This window comes from Gorilla gorilla, chromosome 11, assembly GCF_029281585.2.
Source record: "Gorilla gorilla gorilla isolate KB3781 chromosome 11, NHGRI_mGorGor1-v2.1_pri, whole genome shotgun sequence".
NCBI lineage: Eukaryota > Metazoa > Chordata > Mammalia > Primates > Hominidae > Gorilla > Gorilla gorilla.
Window position 1 is genome coordinate 89905812 of NC_073235.2, and position 20538 is coordinate 89926349.

The following is a 20538-nucleotide window of genomic DNA, read 5'->3' on the forward strand; positions in this document are numbered from 1 at the left end:
CATTTTTTTACGAATTTAAGGAATAAAAGATTATTTTACCATGTACCACTCTTGCTTTGAAATTACAAAACATTATGGCAAAAATGTGGTTTAATTATTTTTAATATGTTCATGTGTATTAACATTTAGGGAAGGTCTATGAACATTTCAAGCTATTGAGGGTGGCTTCTCAGGAAAAGCATTGTAGTGCGTTGCTTCATTAAGAATGGTTTAAATTTTTAAAAGTTGAAAAAGAATATTTGAGGGGTAGGAAGTTTTCATGGCTAGCCTTAGAAGTTCCTGAATTCTTATGCAGGAATTAATATCTGTACTAGGTAGGACATCCTCTACTGCTGTGTCATTTTTATTTTTTCCTTCTTCTTGTCATTGGAATGACTTCAGTAATGCAGAGGCAGAAAGGAAATACATGTTCAAGGATTGGAGAGGCTTTTGCAAAAGACTAATACTTCTTCTTTGATACTGCTCCAAAGCAGGCTAAACACAGCTGTCATAAAAGTTGTGCCACTGTGATCTACATCACCAGCTCTGTCTACATGCATGCACTGTGAAAAGAAGTGAGCTAATTTTCAAAATTATTATGCTCACAGGCGTATTGGGCTTGAATTTTTAGAACAAAATTCCAATTTCTCAATTTTTTTCCTGCAAGTATATTACCATATTGGCAAAACTGAACTGTGGTAAGCTTTTTCATCTTAAAGCAACTTGTTCTTCTATGTCAGGGAAGCAATACCCACAAGTATTTTACAATAAAAAAGAACATGTATTTAATAATGTTAATGATTTCTGCAACAGTTGCAGATCTGCAAAAGAACAAACTCCTTATTAAAAAGTTATTTTATTAAGTAAAACTTCCTACTATAATATAGTTTTAAAAGTCTATTTTCTGTAACTTTTCAATGTATTAATTTGAAAGTTAACTTTGTTTCTTCTGTATTGCCTCTTGATCTTTCAAATGAATGTTTTTATGATTTTTAGTTAATTGTAATAATATGTGGGGGAAAGGAATAAAACAATTCTTTAAAATGTTATAACATTTTATAAGGTAAAAATACATTGAATTACTATCATATGATTTGTTTTAGTCTTAATGTGTACTTTTTATGAAATTTTAAATGATCTGAACAGAGGATACAAGAACTTTATGTTTGCCAAAAGTGGATGGAGGAAAAATATTGCATATAAAAAACATAAAGGTATAACAAATTATGCTGATAAGTATAATTAAGAAATTGCACATGTACATAAATATATACACCTAATATGTACCCACAAAAATTAAAAATAAACAAAACCACAACAAACAATAAACTGTACAACTGAAAGTTGTTATTTTTCATATGAAACTACATTGGGAAACATGAACTTATGTGAAGACAAAGTTGAAAATGGACACATGTAAAATAATTCTTTTTTTGGCCTGCAGTTTAAACTACAGTTGCAAATCAAAAAATTAATTTCCCATTTTCTTCAGGTAAATAAATTAACCTTCTTATTGAATTTGCATACATAACCCTTGCTCTAAGTCGGTGCTCAGTTGAACTTGAGTAACACAGAATGCAGACTGGATAAGCTAAAGCATTATCACTGTCAACTTTTGTTTGGGCCTGAATACTTGGGAATTGTCCTGGACCAAACTTTCTTTCTAAGGGATTGTATTAAATCTCAAATCTCTTTATATTGGTCCAATGCTAGGAAGCATAATACAAAGTTCACTCGAAATTGATCAAGTCTTTGTTATGAATAGGTGTTAACATGTAAGCATTTTTAACATTCATGTGAACACAGCTTTATTATCTAACTTTCATATATAATATGAGATAAGAATGATTGAATTCTGAATTATAAATATACACTTTACAGCATAATTTTACCTAAAAATAGTACCTGTATTTAATTTTTTTCTAATTTTATGTTTTTGGTAAAAGGTCCTAATATTTAAAGGTTGATATTTTCTTTCACAAAAATATTTATTCTCCTTTGTAGACAAAAACTTCTTTATTATAAATATGCCATTTTGATATTACAGATAAGGCCTTCATTTAATTAAAGTACTAAACATTTTGGTCAAGATTATTTTAATATTTATAGGAACCTATTTTTTAAAATTGTAAGTACATACATTTAGTTATGTTTCTTGTACAAACTTTGCTATTATCTTTATTTTATACATTTTGATTCCAATTCTGGTCAGTGAATTGAGCTTAAAGATTATCAATATGTCACAGAAATTTTCAACTCTTTCCCACATAAATAAATCAAAATAAATAAAATTAAAATGCACTTTGAATTTTGTGGTCTTTCATGTTGTGGTCTTTCATGTCCTGAGTTAAACAATTTAATCTCTTTGTTCAATATTTTCTCATTGAAATGTAAATGCCATAACTGACAATTGGACCAAATCAGTTTCCAGGCCTTTATTAAAAGGACGTTGGTTTCCCTGATCCATTGATAACATTTTTTCTTGTGCTGATATATTTGTGAAAAAGTAATTATTTTTAGCTAAAAACAATAAATGGTATGATTTAAATTACACAATTAAACATACACATACATGCTAGATATTTATTTTTAAATATCTCTACTTACTTTTGCATGTATAACTGCTGACAACTCAGAGACATACATCCATTCAAGGGAATATTTGGTGAAACTTGCTAAAGCCACACAATGTTGATTAGATTAACAAGTGATTAGAGATCAGAGAAATAAAGACTCAAAATATCTAAATCTCTATCAGGAAGGTGTTAAAATAGCATGTGTGGCTCTGGACTATGATTGAACTAAAACTAAATATAATACTACATTAGAATTAGAGTAAATATGGTGTTTGGAGCCTCCTCTGACAAATATAATGTATATATTTTCCTAATTTTTGATTATGTCCATTGAATCATGCAACAAATCATTTCAAAAATGACATGATCAATCTGTCATATGGGTTTATGATCAATCTCTTTTATGGATTTTTTTAAATCAATCTCAGAGAAACTTAAGAATTGAATATCTATACTGAATCAGGGACCAGAAAAAACAAACAAGCAAACAAACAAACAAAAAATTGAATATCTAAATGCCTTACATAAATGCTTCAAATTTACAGACAAATAAATGTTCACCTTGTTGCAATGTTGTCTTTATAATCCTGTTTGCATTATCTGTAATCAAAAGAATATATGCATATCAATTGTCACAATTTATAATGTAATACTATGAATTTGAATTTAACAAACAAGAGTGACATATTTATTACCATTAAAATTATTCTTATACAGAATGTCTTAATAAAAATTGAATTTCTTTTTCTTTTCTCTAAAAATTAATCTTTTCTATTTATTGTAACCATGAAGCCACTTCATTTCAATAGAGTAATGTTTTAGAAACTATGATAAAACTTTCTAACACACTTACAAAGCTGAGAATTCATAGTGACTATGTTTACTGTTCAGGATATCTATACTTAAAACAATTATTTTAAAAATGTGAAATATGAAAGTAATTCAAGCAGCCTACATTACATATAAAAATAATTTGTTAGATAACTGGGAATAAAAGTGAAATTAACCAGAATTATTTCCTTTCCTTATTCTTTCCCCTGCTTCGTTGTCTCAATCCAATTGCAAGTTTCATTATTATTACCAATGTAGAGAAGAAATGAAACAAAAGACATCTGGGACACGTTGTTTGGTTTAACATTTGATTAACGGAATCATTTCCCTCTAAAACTGGAATGTTAGTTGTCTTTGTCCTACCATATTCCAAGTATGAATTCTTTAAGTTCTAATTTAAATGATAGGTAATGAAATTTAAATTGACAAAATAAGTCTATGAAGTTTTAATTTGCTCGCATAGACATTAGGAAAGTTGAGTGGTATTTATTTTGTTGTGGAATCATTTGTTTTGCAGAGAAAATCTTTGGTCAAAGCAGGTTACCATTCGTTATATGACCAGAGAGATAGAAAGGGAGCGAGAGAGAGAAGGGAAGAAAGAATGAGAGAAATAATATGAATTGGGTTATAAGCCTCTTTCAGCAACTGCATCATCCTTTTTTTCTTGAAATAGTTAATTCTTCTATGGAGAGTAAAATGTCTATGAAAGGGAAACTAACGGACCCAAACTTCTTTTCGAATTGTACTATGTTTTATTCAATAGCCTTTTAAAAAAAGAGGTGTGTGTTTGTGTGTGTATGTATAGCTGTATCTATTGAGGTAAGTTTTTTGGTTTACTTCGTTTTCACTGCAACTAACCAACTTCATATTAATGTTTTCAACTAGATTGTAGACTGTCATATAACCTGACATTAAAATATTTAGATATAAAACTAATGTTATGATTTAATTGATAAGAAGAAAGAAATGTATACATATAATGAGTACATAAGACTAGAACGCTAAACAATTTTCATTCCTGATTTACCTATTGACAATAGTCATAAGATGGGAATATATAAATGCTTGATTCATACAATTTTTAAAAGAACATCTATTTTGTTTGTTTACTGTTACATTCTAAATAGGATTAATTCAGGTAATATACATGCCAATTAACTCAATGTGGTTTAGCACACTAGAATTTTAAGTGTATTTATATTACCAATAATTGTCTTTGAGGACTAATAATAATAACCTTGGACACGATAATTTGTATGGCAATAGCAGTATGAAAGCGATTACTAGTTAGAAAAGATTTACAGCAAATTATCAAGTTTTCTTAGATTTAGACAGGATGAAGCATTTATCAATACTTTTTAAGGAGCAATGAGAGAATGTTAGACTGATTTCCATTCTAGTACTCTTTTGAATTTCAATTTATATGAATTTGTTTTAATATTTCATTATGAATATTAAGATGTAAGACTGACAAGCAAAAATATCCCAAAATTTGCATTTGGTTGACACACATTGGCATATGATATTTATACCTCAAACTGACTTATTTATTTTTGCTTCTAAATCCATTCAAAAGTGTGCCAGATGTAAATAATGATATTTTCTTCTGGGTATGCAAGGAGAGTGTTAGATAAATACCAATTGTGTGAAGTTGGTAGAGAGTGTTGTTCAAATCTTTTATATCCTTAGTGATTGTTGTTTACTTTTTCTGTCAATTACTGAAAAAAGGTGTCTTGAAGTATGTAAACTGAACTGAATAATTGTATACTCTCACTTCTGCCAACTTTTTCTTTAAAAATTTTGGAGTTTTATAATTAGGACCATGCACATAGGCATTAAGGATTGTTGTGTCTTTTTTATTAATGGACCCCCATTATAAATATCTTTCTTTCCACCTGGTAGTATTTTTTATCCTGTAGTCTACTTTTACTAATCATTCTTATGATTAGTGCTTACATATTATATCTTTTTCTATCCTTTCACTTTTAATCTCTCTGTCCTTATTTTTAAAGGGCCTTTCCTATAGACAACATATAGTTAGTTCTTGATTTATTTTTGCATACAGAGTGATAATATCTACCTTTTAACTGGCGTGACTGGACCATTAAATTTTAATTTAATCTAATTATCATTAAAGTTGAGTATAAATATCACTAGCAATTTGATTTCTGTTTCTCATTTCTTCTTTGTTTCTGTTTCCCTCTGTTCATGTCTTCTTTAGAATTACTGTAATTGAATATTTTAATAATAATTTCATCTTCATTATGGGCCTATTTGTTATTTCTGCTTGTTTCATTTTTTTAATGGTTGCTTTAAGCATTATAATGTACTAATCCATTACAGTCTAGTGCCAAGTAATGTATGTCATTGTCACCTGTAGAAACCTCAGAACTTTACAACAATAATCTCATATTTTTCTCCTTCCTTCCTGTGTGCTTCAATTCTAAATCCTTTAATACTAATTGTACTGCTGCTCTACCAGGAATAAATTTCCCCAGATAATGCTGATTTGAAAAGCACTTGTTTTAAGAAGTAGATTACTGATTGGCACTTTTTTTCTCTTTTAGTTCTTTGTTTTTTCTTTTTAAAAATTTATTTTTTATTTTCATAGATTTAGGGGCTAGAAGTACGATTTTGTTACGTGGTTATATTGCATAGTGGTGAAGTGGATTTTAGTGTAACCATAACCCAAATAGTGTCCATTGTACCCATTAGATAGTTTCTCATTCCCCAGTTCCCTTTCATCCTCCCATCTTCCTGAGTGTCCATTGTCTATTATTCTACTATGCCCACATGTATGCACTATTTACCCCCCCCACTTATAAATTAGAAAATGTGGTATTTGAATTTCTGTTTCTGAGTTATTTCACTTAAGATAATAGCCTCCAGTTCCATCCATGCTGCTATAAAAGACATGATTTTATTTTTAATGGCTGAGTAGTACTCCATGGAGTATATGTGTATATATAAATATCACATTTTATTTACCCAATCATCTGTTAATAGACACTTATGTTGATTTTATATCTTTGCTACTGTAAACAGTGCTGTGCTAAACATACAAGTAGAGTTATCTTTCTGATATAATGATGTATTTGCTTTGGGTAGACAGCCAGTAGTGGGATTGCTGGAACAAATGGTAGTTCTATTTTTTAGGTCTTTGGGAAATCTCCATACTGTTTTCCATACAGGTTATACTAATTTACATTTCCAGCAACAATGTATAAGCATTCTTTTTTCTCCTAATCTTCAACATCTGTTATTTTTTGACTTTTTAATAGTAGCCATTCTGACTGGTATAATATGGTATTTCATTGTGGTTTTACTTTGCATTTGTCTGATGATTAGTGATTTTCAGCATTTTTTCATATGCTTGTTGGTTGTGTATATGTTTCTTTTGAAAAATACCTTTTCATGTCCTTTATCCATTTTTTAAATGGTTTGTTATTTTCTTGTTGAATTGTTTGAGTTACATGTACATTTTAGATATTAGTCTTTTGTCCAATACACAGTTTGCAAATATTTTTCTCATTCCTTAGGTTATCTGTTCACTCTGATACTTCTTTGGCTGTGCAGAATATTTTTAATTTAAGTTACTTGTGGATCAACTTCAATTTAACTCTCATTTGGCTATTTTTGTTTCTCTTGCATTTGCTTTTGAGGATTTAGTCATACATTCTTTGCCTAGGTCAATATGTACGAGGGTTTTTCCCAGGTTTTCCTCTAGAATTATTATAGTTTCAGGTCTTACATTTAAGTCATTAATCTATTTTGAGTTCATTTTTGTAAAAGGCGAGAGACATTATTCCAGTTTTATTCTTCTGCATATGACTATCCAATTTCTCAACACCATTTATTGAATAGAGTGCCCATTCACCACTGTGTGTTTTTGTTGATTTTGTCAAAGAACAGTTGGCTGTAAATAAGTGTTACAACCAGGGGGGAGGCTGTACCCTGCAAAGCCACAAGGGCAGAGCTGCCCAAGACCATGGGAGCCCACCTCTTGCATCAGCGTGACCTGGATATGAGACATGGAGTCAAAGGAGATCATTTTGGAGCTTTAGGATTTGACTGCCCTGCTGGATTTTGGACTTGCATGGGGCCTGTAGACCCTTTGTTTTGGCCAGTTTCTCCCATTTGGAACAGCTGTATTTACCCAATGCCTGTACCCCCATTGTATCTAGGAAGTAACTAACTTGCTTTTGATTTTACAAGCTCCTAGGCAGAAGGGACTTGCCTTGTCTCAGATGAGACATTGGACTGTGGACTTCTGAGTTAATGCTGAAATGAGTTAAGAATTTGGGGGACTATTGGGAAGGCATGATCAGTTTTGAAATGTGCAAGTGCATGGTGCAACCTGTCAATGGATCTACCATTCTGTGGCCTGGAGGACCGTGGCTTTCTTCTCACAGCTCCACTAGGCAGTGCCCCAGTAGGGAATCTGTGTCAGGGGTCTGACTCTACATTTCCCTTCTGCACTGCTCTAGCAGAGGTTCTCCATGAGAGCCCCACCCATGCAGCAAACTTTTGTCTGCGCATCCAGGCATTTCCATACATCTTCTGAAATCTAGATGTAGGTTCCCAAACCTCAATTCTTGACTTCGGTATACTCTCAGGCTCAATACCATGTGGAAGTTGCCAAGGCTCGAGGCTTGCACCCTCTGAAGCTCTGGCCCTAGCTCTATGTTGGCCGCTTTCAATCATGGCTGGAGTGGCTGGGACACAGGGCACGAAGTCCCTAGACTGCACACAGCACGAGGACCCTGGGCCGGATCCAGGAAACCACTTTTTCCTCCTAAGCCTCCAGGCCTGTGATGGGAAGAGCTGGCACAAATGTCTCACATGCCCTAGAGATATTTTCCCCATTGTCCTGGTGATTAACATTCAGATCCTTGTTACTTATGCAAATTTCTGCAGCTGGCTTGAATTTTTCCTCAGAGAACGTAATTTTCTTTTCACTTGCATTGTCAAGCTGCAAATTTTCCATACTTTTATACTCTGTTTCCCTTTTGAAACTGAATGCCTTTAACAGCACCTAAACCCCCCTTGAATGCTTTGGTGCTTAGAAATTTATTCTGTCAATTACTCTACATCATTTCTTCAAGTTCAACATTCCACGAATCTCTAGGGCAGGGGCAAAATGCTGCCAGTCTCTTTGCTAAAACATAATGAGAGTCAGCTTTGCTCCACTTCCCAACAAGTTCCTCATCTCTATCTGAGACCACCTCAGGCTGGACCTTATCGTTCATATCACTATCAGCATTTTTGTCGAAGCCTTTCAACAAGTCTCTTGGAAGTTCCAAACTTTCCAACATTTTCCTGTTTTCTTCTGAGCCCTCCAAACTGTTGCAACCTCTGCCTGTTACCCAGTTCCAAAGTCACTTCCACATTTTCAGGTATCTTTCCAGCAACACCCCATTCTACTGGTACCCATTTACTATGAGCAAGTCACATCTTACATGGATAGCGGCAGGCAAAGAGAGAGCTTATGCAGAGAAACTCCTGTTTGTTAAAACCATAAGATCATGTGAGACCCATTCACTACCACAATAATAGCATGGGAAAGACCACCTTCCCCCCCGCCCCATCCCCCATGATTCAGTCATTTCCCACCAGTCCCTCCCACAACATATGGGAATTATGGGAGCTACAAGATGATATTTGGGTAGGGACACAGAGTGAAACCATATAACACACATTGTTAGAAAAACCACAACCACTTCTGCTTTCTAATCTCTAATAGCCATCTCCTCTTTTCAGAGAGACCACCATGCTGTACTTGGGTTTCTTTCATATAATGGTGGTTCTGAATGCCTTCACACAGGAAGCAGGGGAGATTGCAGGGCTCATCTTATGTATTTACCTTCTCCCAGAGGTCACAATCCTGCACTGCCTTTTGTTCAATGCTTGCAAACAGTAGTTTTTTACATTTTGTCCAGTTTTATAGTTCTTTATGTTGGGAGAGAAAGTCTTGTTCTATTTATCCATCATGGCTGCCGATTAAATTCTCTCCTTAGGTGCGTTTTTAAAAGTCTAGCCATATTTTTTCCATATACCAGTTATATCCTTATCAGTAGTCTGCTGTATAAAACACTCAGACATTCATACAATAATTGCAAGTGACTTTTTTTTTTCATGGAGTCTTCCTCTGTTGCACAGCTAGAGTGCAGTGGTGCAATCTCGGCTCACTGCAACGTCTGGCTCCTGGTTTTAAGCAATTCTCCTGTCTCAGCCTCCTGAGTAGCTGGGACTACAGGCACATGCCACCATACCCAGCTAATTTTTGTATTTTTAGTAGGGACGGAGTTTCACCATATTGGTGAGGCTGGTCTAAGACTCCTGACCTTAGGTGATCCACCCACCTCAGCCTCCCAAAGTACTGGAATTACAGGTGTGAGCCACTGCACCCAGCCTCAAGTGAATTTTGATAGATAATGAGGAGACGGGGGTAAGAGAGTTACATTTATATGCTAGCCAGAAATGATATTTTAAATGATGATAAGCAAGGCTATCACTGATGAGCAAAATGATTACATTTCCCTAACCTTTAAAGAAAAGAGTAAGTTTTGCACAATGATAAACCATAAGACTTGAACTATACACATATATAAAAAGAACAGGTATATATTTCAGGAAAGAGGCCAGTTGATGAAAATAAATAGCCTGCTAAATGAAAGAGTGGGGATTACAAAGAATGAGGCAACCAGGCTTCTAGCCAAGGTACTGACAACTAAGAATGATTTTCAACTCAACACAAAAGGATACTTGGCCCAATATGTATGGAAGAAAATGGGGTATAGAAATCTGTGATGAATGGGAAAAGACCAAGGAATCACAAAAACCAAAAGCACCACTGAGGACCACTGAGCTGCCTAAACTGTGTTAGTAACATTCCTAGGGCATCTATGGAGAGGAAACAGAGAAATCAGTGCTGTGAGGTTAAAGAAATATATTCGTGTCTATTCTCTTCTTTCAGCTCGGGAGCATACAACTAAACATCTTACAGAGTCACAGAGGAGAGAAGTTCGCTCTTTTCACCACATGGAAGTTTTCCCACAGGCCAAGAGCACCGTGATGCCAAGGCTGTTTAGTAAATGCTATTTAGAAAGCAGTAACAGAGTGAGAATGCAGAGCTGCCTGATTTGCAAAAAACAAGACATCTAGTGTTACTAACCAGAGATATCATTTCTGTATCACCTCAATTGTATCCAACCAGCTCTACGAACATGCTATGGTAGAATATTGGTCTAGAAACTAGGGAAATAAAAGCAACTTAACTTATTCTATCCCTTGAGTAACTTACAATTTGGAAGAATAGCCTGACATTAAAAAAAAAACATTCAAAATTTTGGTCAGTAATTATTTGTAATTTATCTTAGTGAGAAGATATAAAATCCCATACAATAAGGTAATTAGCAAAATTTGCAAAAATGTTAAATTTTAGTAGGATTAATGCAGAATAAAAGTTTAATATAATATGATGTACTTTTGAAATTTATAACTTAGTAATATTAATATAAAACATTGGGTTTAGTAAAGTCCACAAGGGTCATCAGGGATGATTTTTCTTTTCTATGGTATTCTATTTTTATTTCCTGTAGTATTTTAAGGTTCCAATAATAAAAAAATCTTAAATTTCATATATAGTTCTACTATTTTATGCAGCTTAGAATTTTGTAATTAAGAGCCATAGAGCTTCAATTTCCAGATTCATGATCTTGAGAGAGGATAGTGATGAGACCATTGTGTTGACAAAGGAAAGACTAAGTCAATGTGACTAACAGTTTTTCTTCTGCCAACTGAGATTACAAGTCTGGGAGGCCGAATTACACCCACTTTATTTTAAAAATACTTCACAATTCTGTGAACATGAGTTGAGGTTTTTTTCTTCTGTCTTTATTATGGATAAGAGTATAAGACAATAAATGGGGCCTCATATTTTATAATTCACTGATATGAAAAAAAATGAAAAATGATAGTTGAACATGCAAGTTGACCGTACCTAAAATTTGATAATTTGCTTTAAAATGTCTCTCGGGCATATAGAGAGTTTCTGGTACCTATAAATGTGGGTATTTCATGGTACAATTCAGAATTATCATTTTCCTTAAATGTTTTTAGGATTCCCTGAAAGTCTAAAAATGTGGAAATAAAAGATTCCTTGGAAATATTAAAACAGCATGAAATTACTTTTCTCCCTAAATTATCAAATCCATAATTAGACTCAATAGCCCTAAAGGGTCTTGAGTAATAAGGGTTCCCAGAAACCTACCTCTTGTACACATTTTTTTGCACTCTTCCAGAGTTTCAAATCGATTCTGATTTCCTTCACATCCCCCATATATAAATTCTTCGCACTGTCGAGTGAAAATATTGAAGAAAAATCTTTTCATGATTGCTTTACATGGGCCATCATCCGCCTTGAATGCACAAAATGAATGCATAAGTTTCAGTGGTGGCAACTCCGTATCTACAAGGTAAAAATAAAATATATAACATGTAATCTCCATCAACACTGTAATAATGTTCTTTATTTCCTTTTTAATATGTCCTGATTTTAAGGAAAAGTGCAATAAAACATACTAAGAAACTATAAAAAGTTATTCAGTTATCAAAATGGTAGATAAAGTTAATAAATTCACCAAATGAGACACAACTTCTAGACTCTTGTTAGAGAGGTATTGCTTAAATCGTACCAACCGAACTGGGAGGGAATTGAGTAGTAGTTGTAAGGCAACTTCATTCAAGTGGATGTGTCCACAATAGACCTCTTTTAACTCAGCTAATGGACAGTTCTTTGAATTTCTCTCCCTAACCCACACTTGTGTCACTTTTTATACATAAAACAACCCTTTAAAAGCAACAGCATATTCACATTCACATATATATATATATATACACACACATATGTATATAACACTATATTAAACCATTTTCCCTAATTATAAAAATTTATGTGTTTGATGTTATGAAAAATATACTTCATGGTGCTTTTTATTTTAACTTACCATACGATGCCTGGGTTTTAATAATGTTGAAATAATGTAAATAATGCTTTCTATGTTTTAAATAGAATGAGGCAGTTCTTTTGACTTCACGTTATATATTTTTTCTTTAAATATTTAACTCCTAATTTTCATAACAGAATTTTCTATCCTGGGAATGGACATAGACAAAGAGGAAACTCAACTAGATTTTTTAAACATTTTATTTTTTTCAAGTCCAATAAAATTAATAGAAGCCTAATGTTAAGTAAAGTCTATCTGTTTACCAGTAAAGATAGACACTGAAAATTGTGGGTAGTGCAACCAAAGGAATAATGACAAAAATGCCATATAATACTTCTTGAATATTTTCTGCATATTGAGTCTATGTATTTTCTATGTCTTTGGCAATTGATTTATTAATCTCTTATGGGGAATATTGAAACCTATAAATGACCTAAACCAATTTTGCCTCTAGAGGGCAGCAATATTATATTGAATTAAACAGATGAGTATAAATATCTTGAAAAAAAGTGTTTTTATGCATTCTAAAATAGTTTACTTTGAACAACAACAAAAAAATGAATGAGACTTTAATATTTTCACATAAAATATTTTTAAAGCATAAAACACAGGATAAGTTTTTGGAGTATAATTGTCTCAAAAGAAATCAGTTTTAAATTTCCTGTAATTTCAAAATGTGAATTTTTTGAAACAGAAAATATGTGTGTAATAAAAGTTAAATTAGATTATTTTATTAATTCCATTCCACCCATATTATTATTCTAACCAATTTTGAATTAATAGCAAGTATTAGTCTTATTTTAGTAATGTTAAAACTTTTTGTAACAAAATGATTGAAATGATATTGTTAATTTTTTATATGAGTCATAAAATTGTAAGTAGCCTTTACAATCTTGGAAGGATTAAAAATACAGCTTTCTATACATAAGTTGGCATTTTCATGCTGTTTGATTCATGTGACACTAATTATTTTTGAACACGTAAATTTTATCTCAACTACTAACACTGCTTTCAATTTTTAAAAATACTAGTTAAATTTACATAATACCATCTCATTATTTTGATCTATTTCATAAGTTAATTGATTTTTTTTTCAATTGAAATAAATTGAGCTGACAGAACTGATAGAAGAGTATGTTTTTCAGGTCCAGAATTTGTTAACTTAGAATAACATATGACAGAGAATTATTATGATACAGGGATAGTTTCAGCACCAAACACAATTGTCATAAAATAGCTAATTAGCAAGTAAGAATGTTGATCAAATCTTTAACTAAAGTTGAGTTTTATGCACATATGCATTTGTGTGTCTTCAAATTTTTCTGGAGTTATATTCAATTGACAAAATAAAATGTTTGTGTTTACCAACATGATTTTTAAAATAATTTTAAACCAATAACAGTGTTACTAAATCCAATAAATATCTATAGTCTATATACAAATAATTGTATCAAAGTGAGTTAAGAAATATTGGTGAACATTGACAAGTTTAAATGTCATTTCTTTTTTTTTCAAATCCTTTATCTAACATTTCATGTTGATGAACATATCTAAAATATGATAATTTGCTTTAGAAGGTCTCTCAGGTATATAGAGAGTTTCTGGTACCTATAAATATGAGTACTTCATGGTAAAATTTTCCATTTTTCTTAAATTAGATACACAAGTACTTTTTAATAGAAATTCATAACATAAATATAATTGAGGATTGCTAAAAATACTTTCTAAAAATCGAAAAATGTATGAACCAAAATGACTTGTTAAAACACATTTTCTCTATCACTGAAGTTATAATTGTCAGTTTTAAAAATCATTGAATTTTTTTTCTGAGTGGCACATTTACGAATAATTGTAAATGCTGTTTATATTTTTTTGTCTTTACTTAAGGATTTTAGAATGCCAAGCTGACATTTTGAGTTGTTACGAGAAACCAGAAAATTGGTGTGAAGACCCTAAGTGGTGCGTCTGACTTACAGCAGGCCCACAGTAAGTATCATCAAATTACGTATCGTGAGTTTCTGAACTCTAGACATGTTTGTTTTGAAACCAATAAAAATGTGACCTATCAGTTCCTTAAATATGGGACCCCAGAATTCACGTAACAAAGCAGGAATAAAAATATTCTGGCATTTTTAATTTTACAGCTATATACCATTATCTCAAATTGCTGTAGAAATTCTCGTATAATGTGATGTTATTCATTCCCAAGTTAACATTACTTTAGAACTTTAGAGACAAGTTATTGAGGTAGTGTTTCAGATAGAAAACTTCAATAAAGATCTGTATCTGCAGAACACAGGGAACTTTACCTAATACCTGCATTGCCATGTATATTCAGAAAAATCATTTTTTATAAATCAATAATTTTATCAGATACTAATTGATGATTTCTCTACTTTTTATTCTTAATATATTTGATAGTGTTTATTATCAAGCTAAATAAACCTTTTTTCCATTTTCTGCATTAAAGATATAATCACCTCTAGTTCAATCTGCTATTGAGTAATTTTGCCAGCAGGTGGTGGCAGTGCACCACAAAGGCAAAAGCTGATAAACTAGCAACAATAGCTAATGTTGCTCACTGAGTAATTACAATACCCTTGACATTTTTGTAATTGTACCCTTTAATGATCATAATCACCTACTGAGTTAGGCATTATTATGTTCATTTTATAAATTATAAAATAGCATTGCAGAAATTAAGTAAATAACTTAAATTCATACCATAAATGATGGGTTTAAAATTGATCCTCATATGGTTTTACAACAGCTATCTCACACATTCTTAATAACTACATGATATTGTCACAGATATGTGACTGAGATTCCTAAAGTAGCATTTGGATCAAGCATATGGTTTTAATTATATAATTTCCACTCAATCAACAACATTTTTTTTCAAACATTCACCTTTATGAAACTAAAAATGGTTTCAATAATGGAAGTAGGTGATAATTTTATAGAAATTTTCTAGGAGAAACACTAAGTATTAACTTTTATGATTATATTTTGTTAATTATTAGGTGATTATTTGTCTTTATTCACACTTTAATGTATTTCTTATAGAAATCCTGTATTAGAATATTCTTTGTGCAGTGATCTTGCAGCCCACACCTAAGCACAGCATCCCTGGACTCAAGCAATGGCCAGGTGTGCTGGGTGACCCACAGTGCCATGCCATTTCACCCAAAAGGGATGGAAATCTGCCTCGGTTTTCATTTCTTATTTTGAATAAACGCTTTTGAATGTTAATAATTGGGTATTGACCATGCGTCAAGCACTGTGCTGTCACTACAGATATGACAGTAAATTAGATGACAGCAACCCCCCATTCATGGAGCATATAGACACTAAGGACTTACATAAACATTCAGAAAGTCCTGGGTGCTGTGCGAGTGAACAGTAGGATACCTAAATTAGCCTGAAGGGGTCAGCGATAACTTTCCTGAGACTTGAAATTGAGACTTGAAGGAAATGTTTACAGAGGTAATAATTATCTGCCAGCAGCCATGAGAAAGCAAAACACATAGAGGGCAATCTAAAAGGAATTTAATCTGATCCAGTCATATAAATAGAATTATGGTTTATATTGAATCATTTGCCTTTGATGTCATGAATTTTATGTCTCATAGTCTAAAGGTTACAATCCTGCCTTCCCCTCCCCTTCCCCCACCCCATGTCCTGGGATGTTGGATAGAAGCTTACTATAATATTTGCTGCCTGAAAACATGTCATGCCCTTGACTGTAAGAATACTCATCCTCTTGGAACTTATTTGCGAATCTAGGGCTTTCAGGTAACTTACCATCTAAGAATCCACATGCTGCTAGACTCTAATTAAAGGATTTTATTTTATTTTATTTTATTTTCTGGCAGGGAAGAACAAACACATGTACCTTTTGCCTTCTCTGTGTCAGAAAATGTGCCAGATGCTTTTCCACTTTTTATATAAAAATCATAGGAAATTAGTTATTTACATTATTCATTTACAGCTTAGGACACTGGTAGTCAGAAAGTTTAAATAACTTATTCAGTCTCACAAAGGTACTAGGTGGCAAACTACACCTGCAAACTCAGGTCTGTCTGATTCTAAATCCTACAAAAGATACTTGCCTTTCACTAAATGTTCACTCTTAATTTTCTCTCTCCTAGCCCAATGGAATTGTTTTAAAAAGCTTATCACTACTCTTTTTATTATCATTTTTGCCTTATCTAGACGTTAATTCTAGATTATCCTCCCTGCTGATTTGACTGTTAAAAAATCATCTACTATTTGCTTATGAGAGAAGCAATAAAATTTGATGTATTTTTCTATTAATAAGAGTACCTTATTTCAATTAAATAATATACTTCTATAAAATGATGTTATGATCTTAGCATCATGTGATAAATTGTATCTCCAAAATAGAATTTTTTCAGATGTGAGATAAGGTTACTATAAAAATTAATTTTAAACAAAAACAAAATAAAACTAGATAAAACTGCAACTAGTTGGTGAAGAGGTCTTTAAGTCTAGCTTAAATATCAAAATTCTTTGTTACCACCTAGGTTTGGAAGCTACTTTATAGTAATTTTAAATTCTGGCTTAATTACTGATGACTTAATTCTGGATTATTGATTGACAGTGGCAGCAGCAACAATTTCAGGAACTTCCTGGTTAACCAGTATTCATTTTCTCAGTCCAGTTGAGGAAAATTGGACTGGGACAAATACAGGGAACACTTGGATCTATTTGCTTCTCACTTCGCACAATTGAGATTGCCTGTTTTTTCCCTGTTAAGACTTATTTTATCCTCCACCTTCCTTGTTTCTGTAACCTCCAGAATGTTAGAATTTTAACCCACCACCTTCTGAGAAAAAAGCCGAATGAGGGATTGAAACTCATAATGTTCAAATTCCTATTTTCAAAAAGGTACATTAGGGTTTTTACTAAATAATGCTTCATCTCTAGGAAATTTTTATAACATGACTTCCCCTTGCGGAGCCCTCAGAGAGCCAAGCTTGATTGAATCTCCTTCCTCTTCCCATCAACAGCAGCACTCTCCATGCTTCTGTCACTTTGTTTACTACTTTATACGGAAATAAACTGTCCACCCTTCACACTCCCCTAGGAAACGGTGAGATTCTTGAGCACCTCATCTCAGCCATACCTGTTTCTCTAGCACCTTCCACAGTTTCAGGCCCAGAAGATGTATTTATTCAAACTTTATTAAAGTACACTGAACACAGTCATTTTAAAAAGCTATTAAAGCTATCAAATAAGAATGCATTTATGGAAATCTTTTTTACATCTTAAACCACTATACAAAAATAAGCTATCATTTTGTTAATATTCTCTCAATACCAATGCTTGAGATTTCTGTCAACAATTTACTAATTTGCCACAAAATGTTACTTTAAGAAAGGTATATATCCACAATAACCATCACCATACAGTCTTCTCCTTGCTCTATTTTTTATTGTTAATATTCTCGTTTTTAGACACAGAGTTTTATGGAATTAGATCTAACTTATATTACTAGATCCTTTGGTGTCCTGGTTGACTAGATTTTTATATTAGTCTCAACTGGGAAGTTTTGATTTTGGAAATATGGGGAAGAAAGAGAGAATAGCTGAAACCTCAGATGTCTGAAGTTCCCTTTCCTCCTCACACTTTTCCTAGCCAAAGGGTAGCATCAAATGTCATAGGGAGTTGTTTTTACAACATTTTGCTCCTTGCAATAGCCCAGAGCTACTCCAGTGTTTAATATTGTATGCTGAAAAAAAGAGAGAAGTGTTTCAGCTAAAGTTACTTGGTTTCGGACTGTTTAAAACACACATGTGCGTGTATACACACACACACACACACACACACACACACATACATTAGGTATAATAAATTTCCAAAGAAAAATATCACTTCAATAACAACTAATTTCCCTCCACAATGGAAAAATATGGTAGATTTTTTAGATTAAAATTGAGAGCTTTAACTAGCTTAAAAAGATAATTGCTTCTAATATTTTACCTGTGATAATTGTGTGTTCTTCATCTTCCTCAGAATCAGCATTAAGAGGGGCAGGGGCAAGATTAAGCAGCAGGCATACAGAAGCCCAAAGTGCATGTACTTTCTTCATTGTGTAAATCATCTCTGAAATACAGAACCCATACATATCTAATAAATAAAGTGTTAATATGCACTCATTTACAGACTAGTAAACATCATATGTGTACCTCATATGCAAATTTCTATGCCATTTTATGTGTATACACATACATTTCTCTGTGCATACTCAATGAGTCATACTTAAAATGTATATGTAGTATTCAGAATTATGGGCAAACACATTCAGTGCATATATTTATTAATATTCAAGCAAACAGGTTATATTTCAACTTTGAAAATATAAATAAAAAGGACAGTAATTGAGAGACATGGGTAAACGCTGATCAATATGGCGAAGTATGTATTAAAGTCCATTTCCATGTGCAATTTTACTTTCCACATCTTTCGCACAGCTATTCTTTCTCAGTCAGAACCAATAATTATTTAGGCATTTTTCTATTATTTCTTTAATGCAACTTTTAATTCCTGATTTATCTTTCCCTCTGCTCTAGTTCTTCTTTTAAAAAGGAAACACATTTTCAGAATTTTCATCTTTGTTTCTTTTAAAAAATACATTATTTACATCAATTTCCTAACCAGGTTTTCTGTGAGACAGCAGACAGCCAAAACAGAGGACAAAAGAAGTGTCTGACATTCGAGTTAGTCCTCTTTCCCAGTTCATTATTCCACAGTTTAGGGAGTTATCTGATTCAAAAAGTTTCACAGAAAAGTGACTCTAAGTGATAAGCCATCACTCTTACACTCTAAAGGAATCAGATTTCAATAGGAGAGTGAGACTTTTCCTGTTTCAACGTTGTTTAAAGATCTATGGCCAAAAAAGAAAAAAAAAAAGAAAAGAAGTAAGTCACCTTTATTTTTTTAAAGACGACTTCTTCTTTGGATTTAAAGGTGGAAGGAAAAGTGTAATGATCATGCAACACAGAAAAATAAAAGAAGAGAACACTTGCTTCCTTCCTGTTCTCAGCCACTAGTGCCCTTCCAGTCAGGAAGGAAAGCGAGATCTTATCAGCAAACATTCACAAATGCAGGGACAGATACTCCATCAAAAACAATCTAGAGAATTATTTGGTTTTGTCTGTAGCAGATCACAGCTGCAATATACACCATTGTGGGTAGCCATATAATAATGAAGTAATAAATGTTATTATGCTTTAAGTTTCATTAAAATCACTAGCGAGATACATAACCTTTTTTTCTCACAACACTTTGCAAGTGTTAACATACATTTGATTTTTAGTCAGTAGAGATATCATATATCTTGTAAATCATACCATAAACCATTTGGATTCACAAATATATATATATATTTATATAGATACATGATTTTGAAGAATCTTTAAACTAAACTTCTAATCCTTATCGCATTTTTGAACATGTTTTTCAGAGATTCATTTATTTCCATTTGATTCTTTGAAATATACTATCCTGCTATACTTTGAGTATAAAATACAGAGTGTACTCTGCATCACACAGTTCAGGAAGCAGGCTGAGGTTGGGGGCCTGCTGAAGCCCTTGAGAGAGAGGGCTCTAAATTCAGCAAGTTCCTGTCTTAAAAAATGGCAGCCTAGGGTATTGCCTAAACTTAGTACTTTAGACTTTCGTTGGGTGCTAGGATTAGAAACCAGCTCTGACAAATTTGGATCATCAGTTTATTTATTCTAGAATATGTGGAACAATCTGAGATGACAAGGGCAGGCTTGCATTGGTTCTCAGAAACAGCTAGAGCTGGTGAGCTGAGCACCACCAGGTATCTCTCATTGTGGCTAAACTCCTTAGACAGCTTTATTTTCTCTCACTGTGACCCAATCTTCTCTGCATAGCATGATGCATGAACAATGAACTGTCCTGGCTTTTAAACCTTAAGAGTTTTTCAATCAAAATAGTGTGACTACTTCTCTTTATGGTCCAGGCTTAAACAGCTTGAGACTAGCTCTGATAGTTTTAGCATGAAACAAGGGACACCTTTTGGACCAATCCATTTGAGTTGGGAATTGTAGGAGACCATCATAGATTTGGTGGACCCAAAACCAGTCTGGGGT

General features: G+C 32.8%; 1 protein-coding gene and 1 long non-coding RNA gene across 6 annotated transcripts in view; one reads left to right on the forward strand and one right to left on the reverse strand.

Annotated features, from left to right (window-relative positions):
- LOC129532142 (uncharacterized) overlaps positions 1 to 20538 on the forward strand; it is an 84689-nt gene that overhangs the window by 23733 nt on the left and 40418 nt on the right. Inside the window, exon 2 of the long non-coding RNA XR_008677773.1 lies at positions 14282 to 14380. This is a non-coding gene — a long non-coding RNA (uncharacterized lncRNA). The remainder of the gene's footprint in view (positions 1 to 14281; positions 14381 to 20538) is intronic.
- Positions 1 to 20538, reverse strand: part of TFPI (tissue factor pathway inhibitor) — an 88702-nt gene that overhangs the window by 20977 nt on the left and 47187 nt on the right. For all 5 annotated transcript variants that reach the window (XM_004032934.5, XM_019022581.4, XM_019022582.4 and 2 more), the window contains 3 exons: positions 18401 to 18523; positions 11659 to 11856; positions 3117 to 3155 (listed from right to left, as the gene is read on the reverse strand). In XM_004032934.5, coding sequence (XP_004032982.1) covers positions 3117 to 3155; positions 11659 to 11856; positions 18401 to 18521 — 358 coding nt within the window. In that variant the 5' untranslated portion in view covers positions 18522 to 18523. The remainder of the gene's footprint in view (positions 1 to 3116; positions 3156 to 11658; positions 11857 to 18400; positions 18524 to 20538) is intronic.